General features: G+C 40.2%; 1 protein-coding gene across 1 annotated transcript in view; it reads left to right on the plus strand.

The window, feature by feature from the left end:
• The first annotated feature begins 12,523 nt into the window (after nucleotides 1-12,523).
• Nucleotides 12,524-16,746, plus strand: part of LOC110573273 (signal transducer and activator of transcription 5B) — an 871,639-nt gene continuing 867,416 nt past the window's right edge. The window contains exons 1-2 of the mRNA XM_044921711.1: nucleotides 12,524-12,719; nucleotides 16,006-16,162. Of these exons, the coding sequence (XP_044777646.1) occupies nucleotides 12,592-12,719; nucleotides 16,006-16,162 (285 nt within the window). The 5' untranslated portion in view covers nucleotides 12,524-12,591. The remainder of the gene's footprint in view (nucleotides 12,720-16,005; nucleotides 16,163-16,746) is intronic.

A 16,746-nucleotide genomic window follows, 5' to 3' on the forward strand; every position in this document is an offset into this window, starting at 1 on the left:
TCTGTCAAATAAATAAAATCTTAAAAAACAAAAAAACAAAAAAAACAAAAAAACCCTTTGATTCTGGGGCGCCTGGGTGGCTCAGTCGTTGAGCGTCTGCCTTCGGCTCAGGTCATGATCCCAGGATCCGGGGATCGAGCCCCGCATCGGGATCCCTGCTCATCAGGAAGCCTGCTTCTCCCTCTCCCACTCCCCCTGCTTGTGTTCCTTCTCTCGCTGTGTCTCTCTCTGTTAAATAAATAAAATCTTTAAAAAATTAAAAAATTATGATTCTGAATTTTTTTACTATTTCATGCCATACATAAATCAAGACTACCTAAGTTGTAAGAAAATGCCATAACCTGGATATTGTCTTGTGGGAGATATTTGTTTCTGTGTCTTTTGCATGTCCCTTTATGGAACCATCCTGTGGGATGAATAGTACCAATTGCTCATGATCATTAAATTTATATTTCAAATTTTACATTTTAAACAAAATTCAGTAAATCAGAAACTATAAAAAAATTATACCAAAATGCCTTCCCCTAACTGGAACAACTGTTTATAGTTCTCTTTGACCTTTCTCTGTTATTTGTCCTCTAGCATACATACTGTGTACACCTTTCATTTAACATTCTTTTCTTTATATTTTTTAAAAATGTGTCTACATTGCCTTATATTTCAGTATTGCCTTTATATTTCATTTAAATTGTTGCACAATAGGGCACCTGGGTGGCTCAGATGGTTTAAGCGTCTGCCTTCGGCTCAGGTCATGATCCCAGGGTCCTGGGATCGAGTCCCGCATCGGGCTCCCTGCTCCTTGGGAGCCTGCTTCTCCCTCTGCCTCCCTCTCTCTCTGTCTCTCATGAATAAATAAATAAAATCTTAAAAAAAAATTGTTGCACAATATTCCATCAGATTAATATGTTATAGTTTAACCATCCTATTTTGGATTTAGGTTGTTTCTAGTTTCTTACTATTGTATATTATACAGTCTAACTAATGGCTGTCCCTGGGAGTTGACCTAGTGCAAGGTGCTCTTCAAAGCAAATTTTGCTAAGTGAAAACTTTTTTTTTTTTTTTTGGAGTTTATTTATTTATTTGACAGAGAGAGCACAGGCAGGGGTAGCGGCAGGCAGAGGGAGAAGCAGGCTCCCCATGGAGCAGGGAGCCTGATGTGGGGCTGGATCCCAGGACTCTGGGATCACGACCTGAGCCGAAGTCAGCCGCTTAACCGACTGAGCCACCCAGACGTCCCCGCTAAGTGAAAACTTAATACTGTAATTCTCAATGGCAAGAGGGAAGCTGTGAACTTGAATGAGGAAAATATTGGGAACATATGCAGATTTATTAATAACTTGCCTTTTTTTAAAAAATCAAAACAAGAAGGAAGGGATTATCTTTCATCTAAATGGTACAGAGACTCGGTATATTGCAGTGGCTGAGGAATTTTTATTTCCTTAACTAAAGGATTCAAACTGTACAAAAGCCACATTCTAGGATGAGTTGGTGGGTTTTTTTTTTAAGATTTTATTTATTTATTTGAAAGAGAGAGAAAGTGGGAGAGAGAGCACATGAGAGGGGGGAGGGTCAGAGGGAGAAGCAGACTCCCTGCTGAGCAGGGAGGCCAATGCGGGACTCGATCCCAGGACTCCAGGATCATGACCTGAGCCGAAGGCAGTTACTTAACCAACTGAGCCACCCAGGCGCCCCTAGGATGAGTTGGTCTTGATTAACAGTATAAAATGGGTCCAGATATGAACTTTCATTAGAAATTCTGAGGCTAACATATGGCTCCATGGCAGTCTCAGATCATTTCTTATTTTTCCATAATGCAGATGGTCATTATTTGTGGGCTATAGCAAAGGTTTTCGTTATCTGGAAAATGGTATTGATGTAGCTTCTTCCCAGATGGGTTGTTCAAGTTGCTTAATGGATTTCCACACAGAGATAATGCTAATGCATGTGTATTCAAGCTGCAGGCCCGCGTGGCATGGGGGAGCCCAGTTGGTTTAACAGTGTCCTACCAGCTTCAGCACAAGGTCTGAGAAGTCCAGATTTTTATGGACTGCCAGGGACAATTTCAAGATGGGACTCAAACCTCTACTCTTACTGTTTTTGTTTGTTTGTTTTTTGCAATTTTTGCCCTTGATTTTGATTTTGAAAAACTTTTGAATTACTGAAAAATTGAAAGGATGGAACAAGGAACGCTCATGTATACCTTGTCTACATTGACCAGTTATTAACAGTTGTTACCTTTGCTTTATCACCCTCCCTACTACCACCTCCGCCTCTCTCTTTCCTTTGAAAGTAAGTTGCAGCCATCATGACCTTTTTTTACCCTTAAATACTTGAGTATGTAGCTACTAAGAACAGTCCTTTATAACCTCAATGCCATTATCAGTCTCAAGAAATTTAACATTGACGCAATAATATCCAGCATGTAGGCTATATTTAAATTTAATTTGAATTTAAAATTTTAATTTCTCATTGTCCCAGTAATGTCCTTTAGAGATGTAGTTTGTTTTATTTTTTAAATTATAGTCTAGGTAGTTATTGTGTCTCTTTAGTCTCCTTTAATCTAGAATAGTTCCACATTTTTCTGTTTTTCGTAAGAGTCTTATAATTTGGATTTGTCTGATTGTTCCATGAGTAGAGGTGAAACATTTAGTTTGTGTATTCTTTTCAGTAGATCACATTTGGAGGCATACGCAACAAGTCCCCCCTTATCCGCGGTTTCACTTTCTGGGGTTTCAGTTACCCCTCGGTCCTTCTGACATATCATCAGAAGGTTAATAGCCTAATGCTAAATCACAATGCTTACATCATTCACCTCAGCTCATCTCATCATGTAGGCATTACCATCACAGGATGGATGAGTGCGGTACAATAAGGTATTTAGAGAGTGAAAGAGATCCCATTCATATAACTTTTATTATGTACATTGTTAAAATTGTTCAATTTTATTTTTAGCTATTGTTTTTAATCTCTTACTGTGCCTAATGTATAAATTAAACTTTATCATTGGTATGTATGTGTAGGAGAAACATACTATATAGGGTTTGGTACTATCTGCATTTTCAGGCATCCACTGAGGAGTCTTGGAACATGTGCCCCACAGATAAGGGGGGACTACTGTAATGTCAGTTTGTTCCATGATTGGGGATGTTTGATTATTTGGTTAAGGTGTTGTTCATCAGCTTTTCCACCAAAAATACGCCTTTTCCCCTTTATGAATAATAAGTAATATGTGAGGTAATACTTCGAGACTGTGTGAATATCCTGTTTCCCAGCAAGTACCACCCATTGGTTTTAGTGGCTATGATGATCCTTGTCTGAGTCTACTCTCTTTATTTTTGAGATTGTTTTTGGCTAAGGTATCTTATATTTAGGTGAGAGTTTTAAATATATGATAATCCACTAAGACTTAATCTGTGTATTTAGCAGATAGCTCCCTTCCTCCCCTCTCTCTTTTTTCCCTCCACTTCTCCCTCTCCCCACGCCCACCCCCTTTCCTCTCTCTCTTCTTCCCAAAGTAGTATGTAATGATTTGGCTGTGACATGAAGATTTATGACTGATTGTCTTCCCAGAATATTATCATCTCTGTGTTGCCTGAGCAAATTTTTCCTTGTTTGTTTCTTTGTGAGCCAAATACTTTCATTCTTTCTGTTCTCTTCCCATCTGTTTAATAATCTGATTTTGTTAGAGAATTGCCTTTCTGATTGCTTATGAAATAGTGTTTAGAGATTTTTTTTTTTTAAAGAGCAGATGGCTCTGGTATTGACCTACTTCTAGATAGGATAGTTTTACTCAAACCTTCTTACTTGATGTTAGGCCAGTTTTAATATGAGCAAGTCTTAATCCATTATTATTGCTATTTAATATTTTTCTGTCCTTCCAAGTTCCTATTACTAGGTAACCACTAGCACTGAGTCTATGTAATAATGTTGGTATTGACAGTAGGGCAGTAAACATAACCAAGGAACTTGCTCTTTATAATATGTCCAAAGTCTTCAATCATTAAACGGTGCTGATATGGTTAACAGTTTTGAATCCTGGTTCCTTGCCTTAGACTTTTCTGATCAGAAGCAATGTTTATCTATCTTCTATTTCATTTGCCAACTAGCCTAAGCCTTTGCCCAAATCAGAGCCTTGCCATATTAGATTTCTTATTCTAATTTTATTCTTTTCTTTTTTAAAATTAAGAAATAAAACAAACATATAGAAGAATGCAAAAAATAATATGACAACCACCACAAAGTCCTCAGGACAGAGGCCTCCTGATACAGCGGTGGACTGCCCAGATCCAATGCAGACAGTGCCTCAGTAGGGTGGGACCTGGAACAAATTTTTCACCCCCAAAAGAAACCCATACTTATTAAGAGTCACTCCCCATTATTGCACCAGCCTACTTTGTGTCTATGGGTTTGCCTATTCTGGACATTTCATATAATGGAATTTACAATACATAGCTTTTGTGTCTGGCTTCTTTTTTTTGTTTAAGATTTTATTTATTTATTTGACAGAGAGATAGCAAGAGCAGGAACACAAGCAGGGGGAGTGGGAGAGGGAGAAGCAGGCTTCCCACCAATCAGGGAGCCCGATACGGGGCTCGATCCCAGGACCCTGGGATCATGACCTGAGCCGAAAGCAGACGTTTAACGACTGAGCCACCCAGGTGCCCCAAGGTGTCTGGCTTCTTTTATCTAGCATATATCAGTATTTCATTCCTTTCTATGTCTGAATAATACTCCATTTTATCCGTTTTATTTTTTCTATTTATATCCATATTATCCATCCATTCATTGATGGGCATTTGGGTTGTTTTTACTTTTTCACTGCCATGAATGAACTGCTTTGAACATTTGTGTACAGATTTTTGTGGACATACGTTTTCAGTTCCCTTAGGCATATACCTATGAGCAGAACTACTGGGTCATATAGTAACTCCATATTTAACCTTTTGGAGAACTGCCAGATTGTTTTCCAAACTTACACCATTTTACAGTCCTATTTAATTTGCTAAGCCTCGATTTCCCCATCTATAAAATAGGGATAATAATAGTGCCTACCTCCTAGTATTTTTGTGAGGATTAAATGAGTAGATTCATAAAAGCACTTGGTGTTATAAATAATATAGTAGATATTCAGTAAATGATAGTAAATTATAAATCTGGATGGTGGAAAATAACACTAATAAATGTTATTTAATTCATTTTTAATCATATTTCTGAAATTTTATTTTTTATTTTATTTTATTTTAAAGATTTTATTTATTTATTTGACAGAGAGAGACACAACGAGAGAAGGAACACAAGCAGGGGGAGTGGGAGAGGGAGAAGCAGGCTTCCCGCTGAGCAGGGAGCCCGATGTGGGGCTCAGTCCCAGGAACCTGGGATCATGACCTGAGCCGAAGGCAGACGCTTAACGACTGAGCCACCCAGGTGCCCCTGAAATTTTATTTTTTATTATTTTTTAAAAGATTTTATTTATTTATTTGACACAGAGAGCACAAGTAGGCAGAGCGGCAGGCAGAGGGAGAGGGGGAAGCAGACTTCCCGCTGAGCAGGGAGCCTGATGTGGGGCTCCATCCCAGGACCCTGGGATCATGACCTGAGCTGAAAGCAGATGCTTAACCAACTGAGCCACCCAGGAGCCCCTGAAATTTATTTTTATTTATTGGATGAATCAGAATATTTGTTAATAATTCATACTTTGGGGGCACCTGGGTGGCTCAGTCGTTAAGCGTCTGCCTTCGGCTCAGGTCATGATCCCAGGATCCTGGGATCGAGCCCCGCATCGGGCTCTCTGCTCCACGGGAAGCCTGCTTCTCCCTCTCCCACCCACCCTACTTGTGTTCCCTCTCTCGCCGTCTCGCTCTCTGTCAAATAAATAAATAAAATCTTTAAAAAAAAAATTCATACTTTCATTAGTAGGAGTCAGTTGTGTCCTTGGAAGGAATAGGAAAAGGTACAGCTCCCTGCTGGCTTGGTCTTCTCTGTCAGAAGGGCACATTGGAATGGATGTTCTTTTTTTTTTTTTTCTTTTAAAGTTTAGTATACTTAGACAGTCTTTCTCTTGTTATACTACCCTTCACAATTCTTGGCTCTCTCAGAAATGCGAGAACAGCCTTTCCAGTGCTTTCCCACCAACCCCCATCCATTCTCATCTATAGAAGTCCGTCTGCCAGTTAAATTGACTAAGAAATTGGAATTCCATGTTTTGTTTTGTTTTTTAAAGATTTTATTTATTCATTTGAGACACAGAGATACACACAGAGAGAGAGAGCATGAGCAGGGAGAGAGGCAGAGGGAGAGGGAGAAGCAGGCTCCCCGCCGATGTGGGGCTCGATGTGGGGCTCAATCGCAGGACCCTGGGATCATGACCTGAGCCGAAGGCAGACGCTTAACCATCTGAGCCACCCAGGCGCCCTGGAATTCCATGTTTTAAAAGGAAGGTAAAGTTTATACTGCAGGATATTGGTTAAGGAGAGGGTAGCAAGAGCTCTTTATGGAGGGTTGACTTTGGAAAGGTTTATTGAAGTGAGTTAAAATTGGAGATGGGGAGAAGAAAGCCAACTTTGTAAGTTTAAGGTTGTAAAAGTCAGAATAATATTGAACAATTATGATGGACCAGGCACTGTTTTAAGCATTTATACAGATTAACTTATTTTTTACAACAACTCCCCAAGGGTCGTATTATTAGTACCATTTTACAAATAAGGAAACTGAGGCACAAAGGTGTAAGAGGTTAAATCTTATAGAACTCTCTGTAGGTGAGTTCACCATTGTCTCCAAAACTCTAACCTCATTTTAGAGACTTTGGTCCTAGGGTGTGATGGGATGGGGTGGTGGTTGTGGTTGAATGGAAAGTAGGAGTTACAAAATGCTTTTTTTTTTTCTTTAAGATTTTATTTATTTGAGAGAAAGAAACAGATAGTGACAGAGATAGCGAGAGAGAGCATAAGCAGGGAGGAGAGGGAGAAGCAGTCTCCCACTGAGCAGGGAGCCCGACTGGGATCATGACCTGAGCCAAAGGCAGACACTTAACCGACTGAGCCACCCAGGTGCCCCCAAAATGCTTTAAATTATGCGCATGAGTCCAGTGAAACAAATCACTACACACATTTTAAACCCCCCACTCCCACCCCGAGCTAGTTAGCATATATGCGTTGGGAGCTTTCTGTTGTCATGTACTCTATACTTCCCCCTCAGTTTAACTATGCCATGACTTTGGCCGCAGTGTTCTAGAAATCTTCAGAGAGAGAGATGTTTTTCTTTTTCTTTTTTTAAAGATTTTATTTATTTATTTATTAGAGAAAGAGAGAGCAGGAGCAGGAGGAGGAACAGAGGAAGAGGGAGAGGGGCAAGCAGACTCGCCGCTGAGCAGGGAGCCTGATGCAGGGCTTGATCCCTGGACCCTGAGATCATGACCGGAGCCGAAGTTAGATGTTTAACTGGCAGAGCCACCCAGGCGCCCCTAGAGTGATGTTTTTCTTGACAAAGGTTTATATTTTACTTTTAAAAGGGAAAGCATCTAATAAAAAGGTATCTATTATTGAGACAAGAATATTCCTAAATCCCACCCACTCCTACCATTTATTTGTTAGTGGACATTCATTTTTATAGTTTTCAATAAGCCTGTAACATTATACGCTTAGAATTTGGAGCTTTTTTAAAACAAGTGCCTGAAGGTCTGCTTTATTTGAGACTCCTAGGATTTATCCAGATATATAAGGTTGATTTCAGCACCTTGGGCTTTAGAAAGTATATTTGGCATCCAAGGCTGGTTTAGGTTGTTTGGAATGCTTATGAATACTAAGAATGCAACTAAGCAAAGCTCAGCTGGTTCTCATCTTTGGCTAAAAATAAGATTGTGCATCCATTTCCCAGTCTTTAGAGAAGCCCCTGTGAAGATTTACCAAAGATACAAACCACTTCCTTGTCAGAACATCATGCATTGAAGATGGAGCTGCCTGTAAATAAGCAAAAGAAAGTGTGTATTGAGGACAGAGGTGCAGTTACTACGTATGTGGAGTAGTATTCAATGGCAGGATAAATACTAATGCGAAAGGACAGGGACCCAGCGCATGCCAGGTGTAGGCATAGCTTAATAATGGCTGTGAAGAGTTTGGGCATGTACAAGGGAAAGTACTAGTTAGGTTCTCGCTTCTATTGATGCAATGGAGGTGGGGTGGTTTTTTTCTCCAAATTGCATGTTTTCAATTGTTACGTGATAATTTCAGTAACTCATTTCATGTTCCATATGTATATAGTTCTTAGTTAAGAAGTAAAAGTAAAATGATTCTGTATTATTTACTGTACTCTTTTTATTTTCTACATTTTTGACTAGTAGTAGGTAAAATCTACTTTCCAACTCTATCAAAGCATTTTTTTGTAGTGACGTTAAAATAATTTGTGTTTTTCAAAATAAGGTGGTTACCACCTTATATTTACCAGCTGTTATTCCTCAAATGGCATTTTAGAAAATAACTATTACAACATGTTCATATTTAGAACCATAAAAAATATTCTGACAGATTCTAAGAGTTCAGCATTTCACTCTTTGTTAAAACTAAAAACTAATAAAAGTTGAGACAAAATAGTGTGATTTTTTTTTTTTTAAAGATTTTATTTATTTGACAGAGACACAGCGAGAGAGGGAACACAAGCAGTGGGGAGTGGGAGAGGGAGAAGCAGGCCTCCCGCGGAGCAAGGAGCCCAATGCGGGCCTCAATCCCAGGACCCTGGGACCACGACCTGAGCTGAAGGCAGACGCTTAATGACTGAGCCACCCAGGCACCCCTTTTTTTAAAGATTTTTATTTATTTATTTGACAGAGAGACCCAACAAGAGAGGGCACAGAAGCAGGGGGAGTGGGAGAGGGAGAAGCAGGCTTCCCGCGGAGCAGGGAGCCCGATGCGGGGCTCAATCCCAGGACCCTGGGACCATGACCTGAGCCAAAGATAGACGCTTAACGACTGAGCCACCCAGGCGTCCCAGTGTGACTTTTTTTTTTAAGATTTATTTATTAGAGAGAGAGCGTGTGTGTGTGTGTGCGTGAACTGGGGGAGGGGCAGGAGGAGAGGGAGAGAGAACCCCAAGCAGACTCTGCGCTGGCATAGAGCCTGTCATGGGGCTCGATCCCATGGCCCATAAGATCATGACCTGAGCTGAAACCAAGAGTCAGATGCTTAACCAACTGAGCCACCTAGGGGCCCCATATATGTGGCATATTACCATAGTACTTCTTTTTTAAAGCAATATTAGACACCTGTAATATGCTCAACGAGCAGGACATGTGAAATATTTACCAAATATGTATTTATTCACTAGCAAATATGTTTTGATTACTTACTTACCATGGTAAGCCACTGTACTAGGCATTAGGGACACAGTAGTAAATAAATGTGCTCTTAGAGTTCTTAGAGTTCAGTGGGGGGAGATAAACAAAAACAAATTAATAAAAACTAAAAGGAAAAATTACAAATTGTGGCATATGTTTTTTTTTTTAAGATTTTATTTATTTGGGGTGCCTGGGTGGCTCAGACATTAAGCGTCTGCCTTCGGCTCAGGTCATGATCCCGAGGTCCTGGGATCGAGCCCCACATCGGGCTCCCCGCTCCGTGGGAAGCCTGCTTCTCCCTCTCCCACTCCCCCTGCTTGTGTTCCCTCTCTCGCTGTCTCTCTCTGTCAAATAAATAAAATCTTTAAAAAAAAAAAAGATTGTATTTATTTATTTGAGAGAGTGAGTGAGAGAGCACGAGTGGGGGGAGGAGCAGAGAGAGAGGGAGAAGCAGACTCCTTGCTGAGTGGGGGAGCCCAGCCTGGACCCAAGGCTCCATCCTAGGACTCCGGGATCATGACCTGAGCCAAAGGCAGCCACTTAACAACTGAGCCACCCAGGCGCCTTGTGGCATATGTTATTAAGGAACAAATAGAATATTGTTAATACAGACTCATCCAAATTATAAAATCTGTTCCATTTTCTTGCTTTGGTATTTCATACTTAAATTTTCATACTCCATAACTTTGAAAAGACCTGATGGATTTGACCAAATTGTGTGTATACATTTATTTATTCAACAACAATAAAAAATTTACAGAATGCTTATGTGCCAGGCACTGTTCTAGGCCCAAGAGAAAGAGTGAACAAAACAAAGTCATTGTGTTCATGGTGATTTTACCCTAGTGAGAAGTCAGCAAACAAATATATGATAAATGTCAGGAAGTGATAAATGATGTGAAGAAAAGTCAAGTAGACCAAGAGGTTACAATGTGACCAGAATACAATTCTTTGCATGGAGTGAGGGGTCTCTGAGGAGATAAACATTTTCCCACAATTTTCCTTCTTTTGTCTCTTGGGTCAGTTCAGTTAATGAATGCAGGATTCAAGACAATTTTTGTATCTTTTGGTATTGTTCATATAATCATTAAAACAGCTATGGTGAGGTCCTACTTCTTTCCAATTTCTTACCACTAAAAGAGATGAATGCCTGAATTATGTTCTTCATTCCTTCATTGCTCTTCCATACACTTAACTGCTTAAGCATCTCCACCCACGCATCCATCCTTTTACCTTTTATCCAAAAAAACGTGCCTTGTATCTGTTCCAATTTTCCAAAATCTTGGGACATGATTCATTTAATTAAAAATTATATTGTACAATTAAATGTCTTCCAGATGTTAGGTTATAATGTGCGATTGCTTCTGGAGAGAGTTCTTTTAGCCAAGCCTCTCTCCTAGTAAACTCTCAGCCATTGAAGTTTGATGTTTTGGATGATCTTACAGTGATCGCAGCCTTAATGCCCAAAAGCCCTAAATAAAATTGTACCCTGCTCAAGTGTTCTATAGCATAGCACAAGTCTAAAATAGGTAACTGGCACCCACCCCATACCTCATTGTTGGCTAACTGACTTGTCCCATAAATAGCTCAGTGTTACACGATCGGACAACTACAACTAACGGAAGGGATTTTTGTTTCCCAACACACATGTGTAGTCTTTGGAGGTCCACAAAATCAAGACCTGATTCACTGAACCCTAATCGTAACATAGTTAAGAGACTGGTGCAAATCAGTAGCCAAATCATTTTGGATGGTTTTCAAGTTAGCCCTGCCTTCCACCAAATTTTACATTATGGATCCTAGTGTTAGAATAAGATTCAGTTTTTGTACCCTCTGTGTACATGAAAGTAATATTGCTGCCACAATCAGGTTGATCCCAGAGAGTTTCTGCCAACTGAATTAAAAATTCTCAGGTAAATCTGAGAAGGCATCATGGTAGTTTTATAAAACTTTTTCTAGAATCAAGAGCATGTTTTAAAAACCTACCTACTATTGGAATATAATGGTTCTTGTTTCTAACTCTTAGCTGGAATGTATTGTTTTTATGTCGGAGAGATTTTTTTTTTTTTTAAAGATTTTATTTGTAAGAGAGAGAGCACAAGCAGGGGGAGCGGCAGGCAGAGGGAGAAGCAGGTTCCCTGCTGAGCAAGGAGCCCGATGTGGGACTCGATCCCAAGACGTTGGGATCATGACCTGAGCCTAAGGCAGACACTTAACCGACTGAGCCACCCAGGCATCCCAAGATCTTATTTATTTGAGAGAGACAGAGCAAGCAAGAAAAAGCACAAACAGGGGGAGGGCAGAGGCAGAGGGAGACGCAGACTCCCCGCTGATCAGGAAGCCTAACACCAGGCTCTATCCCAGGACCCTGGGATCATGATCTGAGCCAAAGGGAGATGCTTAACCGACTGAGACATCCAAGGGTCCCTGTCAGAGAGATTTTTAAATACTGTAATTTAACAGAAGATTGCTTCATAAATTCCTTAGCAGTAACTCAGAAGGTGAAACTTGGGGCATTTTTCCAGATAAATCTATGCCCTTCGTGTGTAAAGCATTGCAGCTTAGGTAACTGGAAATAATACATAGGGTTCAATTCATGTTTTAAATATTTTCACTTTTCTTTTACTGGGTCTTTTTCAAAATGGCAGCACGTTTATTGCATTTCTAGTCAAAATACCAAATCTAAAACAAGTGCTTTTTTAAATAGATTTTCTTTATTTATTTGAGAGAGAAAGAGAGAGCGCAAACAGGGGGAGCGGCAGGCAGAGGGAGAAGCCGGGAGCCCAATGCGGGACTCAATCCCAGGACCCTAGGATCATGACCTGAGCCACCCAGGCACCCTAAAACAAGTGATTTTTAAAAAAATTCCTGTGCTAATTATCTTACTGTTAAAATGCTGCTTATTGTTACTTCAAGTTTGGCACAAAAGTAAATATGTCTGTGATATCAGAGTTATAGGCAGTTCTTCCCCTAATTCTGGCTTTGTACTTTTACTCGTAGGATTTCAGTATGTTTTACAGTTGGCGCTTCATAGACCAAGTTATATACCTTTCCATGGCCACACTGAATGTGTACATTTTGAAACATTTTAAAGCTAAAATTCAGTTCCAGAATACTGATCTTTATTCTACCAAGAAGGGCTTAAAAGCATTAAAAGCATTTATCTCTAGGTTTTTTAATTGTGAATATTTATTCTAGTGGATTTAAAGGGGGATAAAAAAAAAACCCACCCAAACCACTGATCGTTTGTTTAACAGATTAAAACCATGGCTGTGTGGATACAAGCCCAGCAACTCCAAGGCGATGCTCTTCATCAAATGCAAGCATTGTATGGTCAGCATTTCCCCATTGAGGTGCGACATTATTTATCCCAGTGGATCGAAAGCCAAGCTTGGTAAGTGAACACAGTTTTTTCTATCATATTTAGTGAAGCACAAGCATATTGAAGTTTGATTGGAAGGGTAACATGATGGAGGCTTTAAAAATTGTACATTTTTAAAAATTTATTATTTTTTAAAAGATTTTCTCTTATTTTTTATTTATTTGACAGAGAGAGAGACAGCGAGAGCAGGAACACAAGCAGGGGGAGTGGGAGAGGGAGAAACAGGGTTCCTGCTGAGCAGGGAGCCCGATGCGGGGCTCGATCCCAGGACCCTGGGACCATGACCAGAGCCAAAGGCAGACACTTAAACGACTGAGCCACCCAGACTCCCTAAAGTTGTACATTTTTAAAAAATGATGTGACACAGGTTAAAAGTTATTTAACCCTAGCTTAGATTTTAGGGAGATGGAATAACTCTTGGGATTTTTAAAATAGGATTTTTTCCTATTTCCCTTTAATAGTAAATTCTGGCTAAAAGCATTAGATCATTGCTGCTAATAAACAACAGTTGAAAAATATGTTTTGAGTGCCTACAGGGTGTAGAATTCATATGAACAGAGTAAAGCCCTTGTTTGTCCACAAAGAATTTAGTGCTTGGTGGGGCAGCTAAGGTATGCATATGCATATCATTTAATAAAATGTATTATTAACAAAGTTAACAATGGAGACATTGGTGTTTTTAAATTTATATATACACATAAAGACCAAAAGACAATACACCAAAATATTAACAATAATTACGTTCTTGGTGGAAGATTTAACAAGCATGTTTTTACTTTTATTTTCCAAATTGCTCTTTGGAAATATACTCAGAGGGAAAATTATTTTTAAATTCTTTCAGAGTATAATGCAGTAGATTGACAACAGAGCTTTTGAATGGACATTACTGTGCACCAGGCTCGGGGCCTGCTCTGCTCAGGGCCTGGGAGCATGTTGGGTGCCCAGCAGCCTGTCCTTCTGATCGGACCAGCAGCCTGTCCTTCTGATCGGACAGGCTCATCAGCTGCTTCAGGCCTCCATGGGGCTTGGGGGGCGGACAGGGCAGGGTCCACCCCAGCAGAGCCCAGGACCGGCGGCTGCTCTGCGACCGTCCCAGCAGGCCTGTGTACCTGTTAGTAAGGCCACCTTGTGGTAGTCGCAGTTGCGTGTTAGTAGCAGATTTCTGGTCAGAAGCTAGGGAGCACCAAAGGAAGGCAATTTTCTGGGCAATTAAAAAAAAAATCTCAGCCTCGTGTAATGAAGTGAGAAAAAAAACCAAGCTAAACATAAGCACATCAGCTGCACCTTGCTTAGCGCTTTTCCATTTATTTTTCATTTTATTTTCTGTTTTAATGATTTGGAGAGTTCAGAAAAACATCAGTAGGAAATTTCTGTTGATTTAAATTTTCATTTAGTAGATTCCCCATGTAGTTTCTTACCGAACGAATGTTAAAGTACTTGTGTTGATATCAAGGAAAACCTGAATTTTATTTAGCTTGGTTTTCTTAAGAACATAAAGATTTTAATTTAAAAAGATGTTCAGTTCTTCATGTTTAAGCTAAGAAAGCCTTTTTTTCCCTTTTTAAGTAGAGAATTAAGTTTTCGCCTGGGTGGCTCAGTTGGTTAAGCGACTGCCTTCGGCTCAGGTCATGATCCTGGAGTCCCTGGATCGAGTCCCACATCGGGCTCCCTGCTCGGCAGGGAGTCTGCTTCTCCCTCTGACCCTCCCCCCCTCATGTGCTCTCTCTCATTCTCTCTCTCTCAAATAAATAAATAAAATCTTTAAAAAAAAAAAAAAGAGTTCAGCGCTGTTATCATAATCACAACCCATTTAAAAAAAAAAAAAAGAGAGAATTAAGTTTTCAAGTGCCAGAACCAGTACTTGATTTCCGTGAGTTTTGCACAGAGACGATCTTCTCAAGAGTGGGTTCCTCAGATGAGGAGCATTAATGCCAGTGGAAACAGAGGTGCAGGGCTGCCCTTCATTCCTCCCAGGCTTTTATTTAATACATACTTTATTTAGTACAGAGAAGATACATATTTAAAATTTGGCTTTCTCTGCTACCTTCTCAGAGTACAGATGTGGGCATATTATTGCTGAACTATATTATCATCAGTGTTTTGGCACACCTGCTTGTGCCTTTGTTTGAAATTAGTTGCTAACTGACTTCAGTGGTGTAGAGGTGCAGCCTTTTAGCTACCACTAGATCTCTTGTTTGGCCCCAGACCCGGGCAGCAGTAATTGAATGTTATTTCAATCTGACAGCTGTTTGGTTTCTTCAGTGAGCTGAGTTAAGCAATTTAATACTGCCCAATAGCAATTGTTGCCTAAATTGTTTGAAAAAAGAGAGTTGGTGAGGGGAGTGGGGGAAGGAGGGAAGGAAGGAATAAAGAAGAGAAGGAAAAGAGGGAGGGAAACTATCCAACCCTCTTGTCACCAGTTTAGTGGCTCTGAATTAATACCAAGTCCGTAGAGTGGTTTCTCTGCATCACTGGAAGAGTTAGCCTACAGGTCCCAGATCTGCAACCAGTAATTTGTATAAATACTTGCAGGCACCTTCTGTCTTAATATCTCATTTCCAGGGTTCCTTAGAAATAGCAGTAAGTGTGTTCCACCTGTCTTTACTTAAGAAATACTCTGTGAGGGGCGCCTGGGTGGCTCAGCCGGTTGAGCATCTGTCTCTGGCTCGGGTCATGATCTCAGGGTCCTGGGATCGGTGGCATCCGGCTCCCGGCTCAGCGGGGAGTCTCCTTCTCCCTCTCCCTCTGCCTCTCCCCCTGCTTGTGCTCACTCTGTCTCTCTTTCTCTCTCTCTCTTAAATGAATAAATAAAATCTTTATAAAAAAAAGGAAAAGAAAAAAGAAATACTCTGTGAAATTAGCAACACACAGAACTAGTCAAGGCTGGAAAAAGCATGTAGAACATTCTTGACCTTGTGCCCCCTTTCAACCCTTGATGGGTAACTATAAATAGGAAGTTATCAGAGCCCTTGTTTCCTTCAGAGTACACAAAGCACTTTCCTTTTCCCTTCATTTCTAGAAGCAGATAGCATAAGCACCAGAGCAAGTCAGTAGAAGGAAGGAGAAACGGCAGTACATTGTAAAAAAAGGAAATATACAGTCCACTAAGCTAATTAGTGGATTAGGGATAGATTAATGTAGGCATCTAGTCAATTTGAATTGGACTGTTCCCTAAAATTTGCAGTGAGCATTATGAAGAAATCACTTCAGCTAAAGAAAAGGTATGATGGGTTGAAGCTGCATTTATACAGGCTCATGTGCATGTATGTATACATATGTGTGTAATTTTTTTCCCCAGGGACTCAATAGATCTTGATAATCCACAGGAGAACATTAAGGCCACCCAGCTCCTGGAGGGCCTGGTGCAGGAGCTGCAGAAGAAGGCAGAGCACCAAGTCGGGGAAGATGGGTTCTTACTGAAGATCAAGCTGGGGCACTATGCCACGCAGCTCCAGGTGGGTGTGAATGCCGGGTCACACTTAATTCTTTTCCCTAGGAGAGACTCTTCATTTAGTACCTCCCTGGAGCTTTTCCTTCTCTTCTTCAACCCAGTGTTGTTGACTTAACCTGTTAGGTGTAAAAAGTTCTTATTGTCTGGCTTTGTGATTGTAGCCTTTTATTTTTAAACTTTTTATTTGAAAACAAGTTTGTAGGAAGTTGCAGGATTGATGCAAAGAACCCCTACATATGCCCAGATCCACCCATTGTTAATATTTGCTTTATCATATTCTGTCTCTATACACACACATTTTTGTCACTTGAGAGTAAGTTGCATACATCATGTCCCTTTGCCCCTAAGTACTTCAGTGTGCATTTTCTCTACATGGTTATAGTACAGTTTTCAACTTCAGTACGTGTCACATTGACAAAACACTGTTAGGTAATCATATCTATATTTCCATTTTGTCAGCTGACTCAATAATATCCTTTATGTCATTTTTTTTTTCCTTCAGCCCAGGACCACATATTGCATCTGGTTATCATGTCTCTTTAATCGCCTTTAATCTGGAACTGTTTCAACCTTTGTCTTTCATTACAT

Source organism: Neomonachus schauinslandi, chromosome 15 (assembly GCF_002201575.2).
Source record: "Neomonachus schauinslandi chromosome 15, ASM220157v2, whole genome shotgun sequence".
In the NCBI taxonomy this organism is placed as follows: Eukaryota; Metazoa; Chordata; class Mammalia; order Carnivora; family Phocidae; genus Neomonachus; species Neomonachus schauinslandi.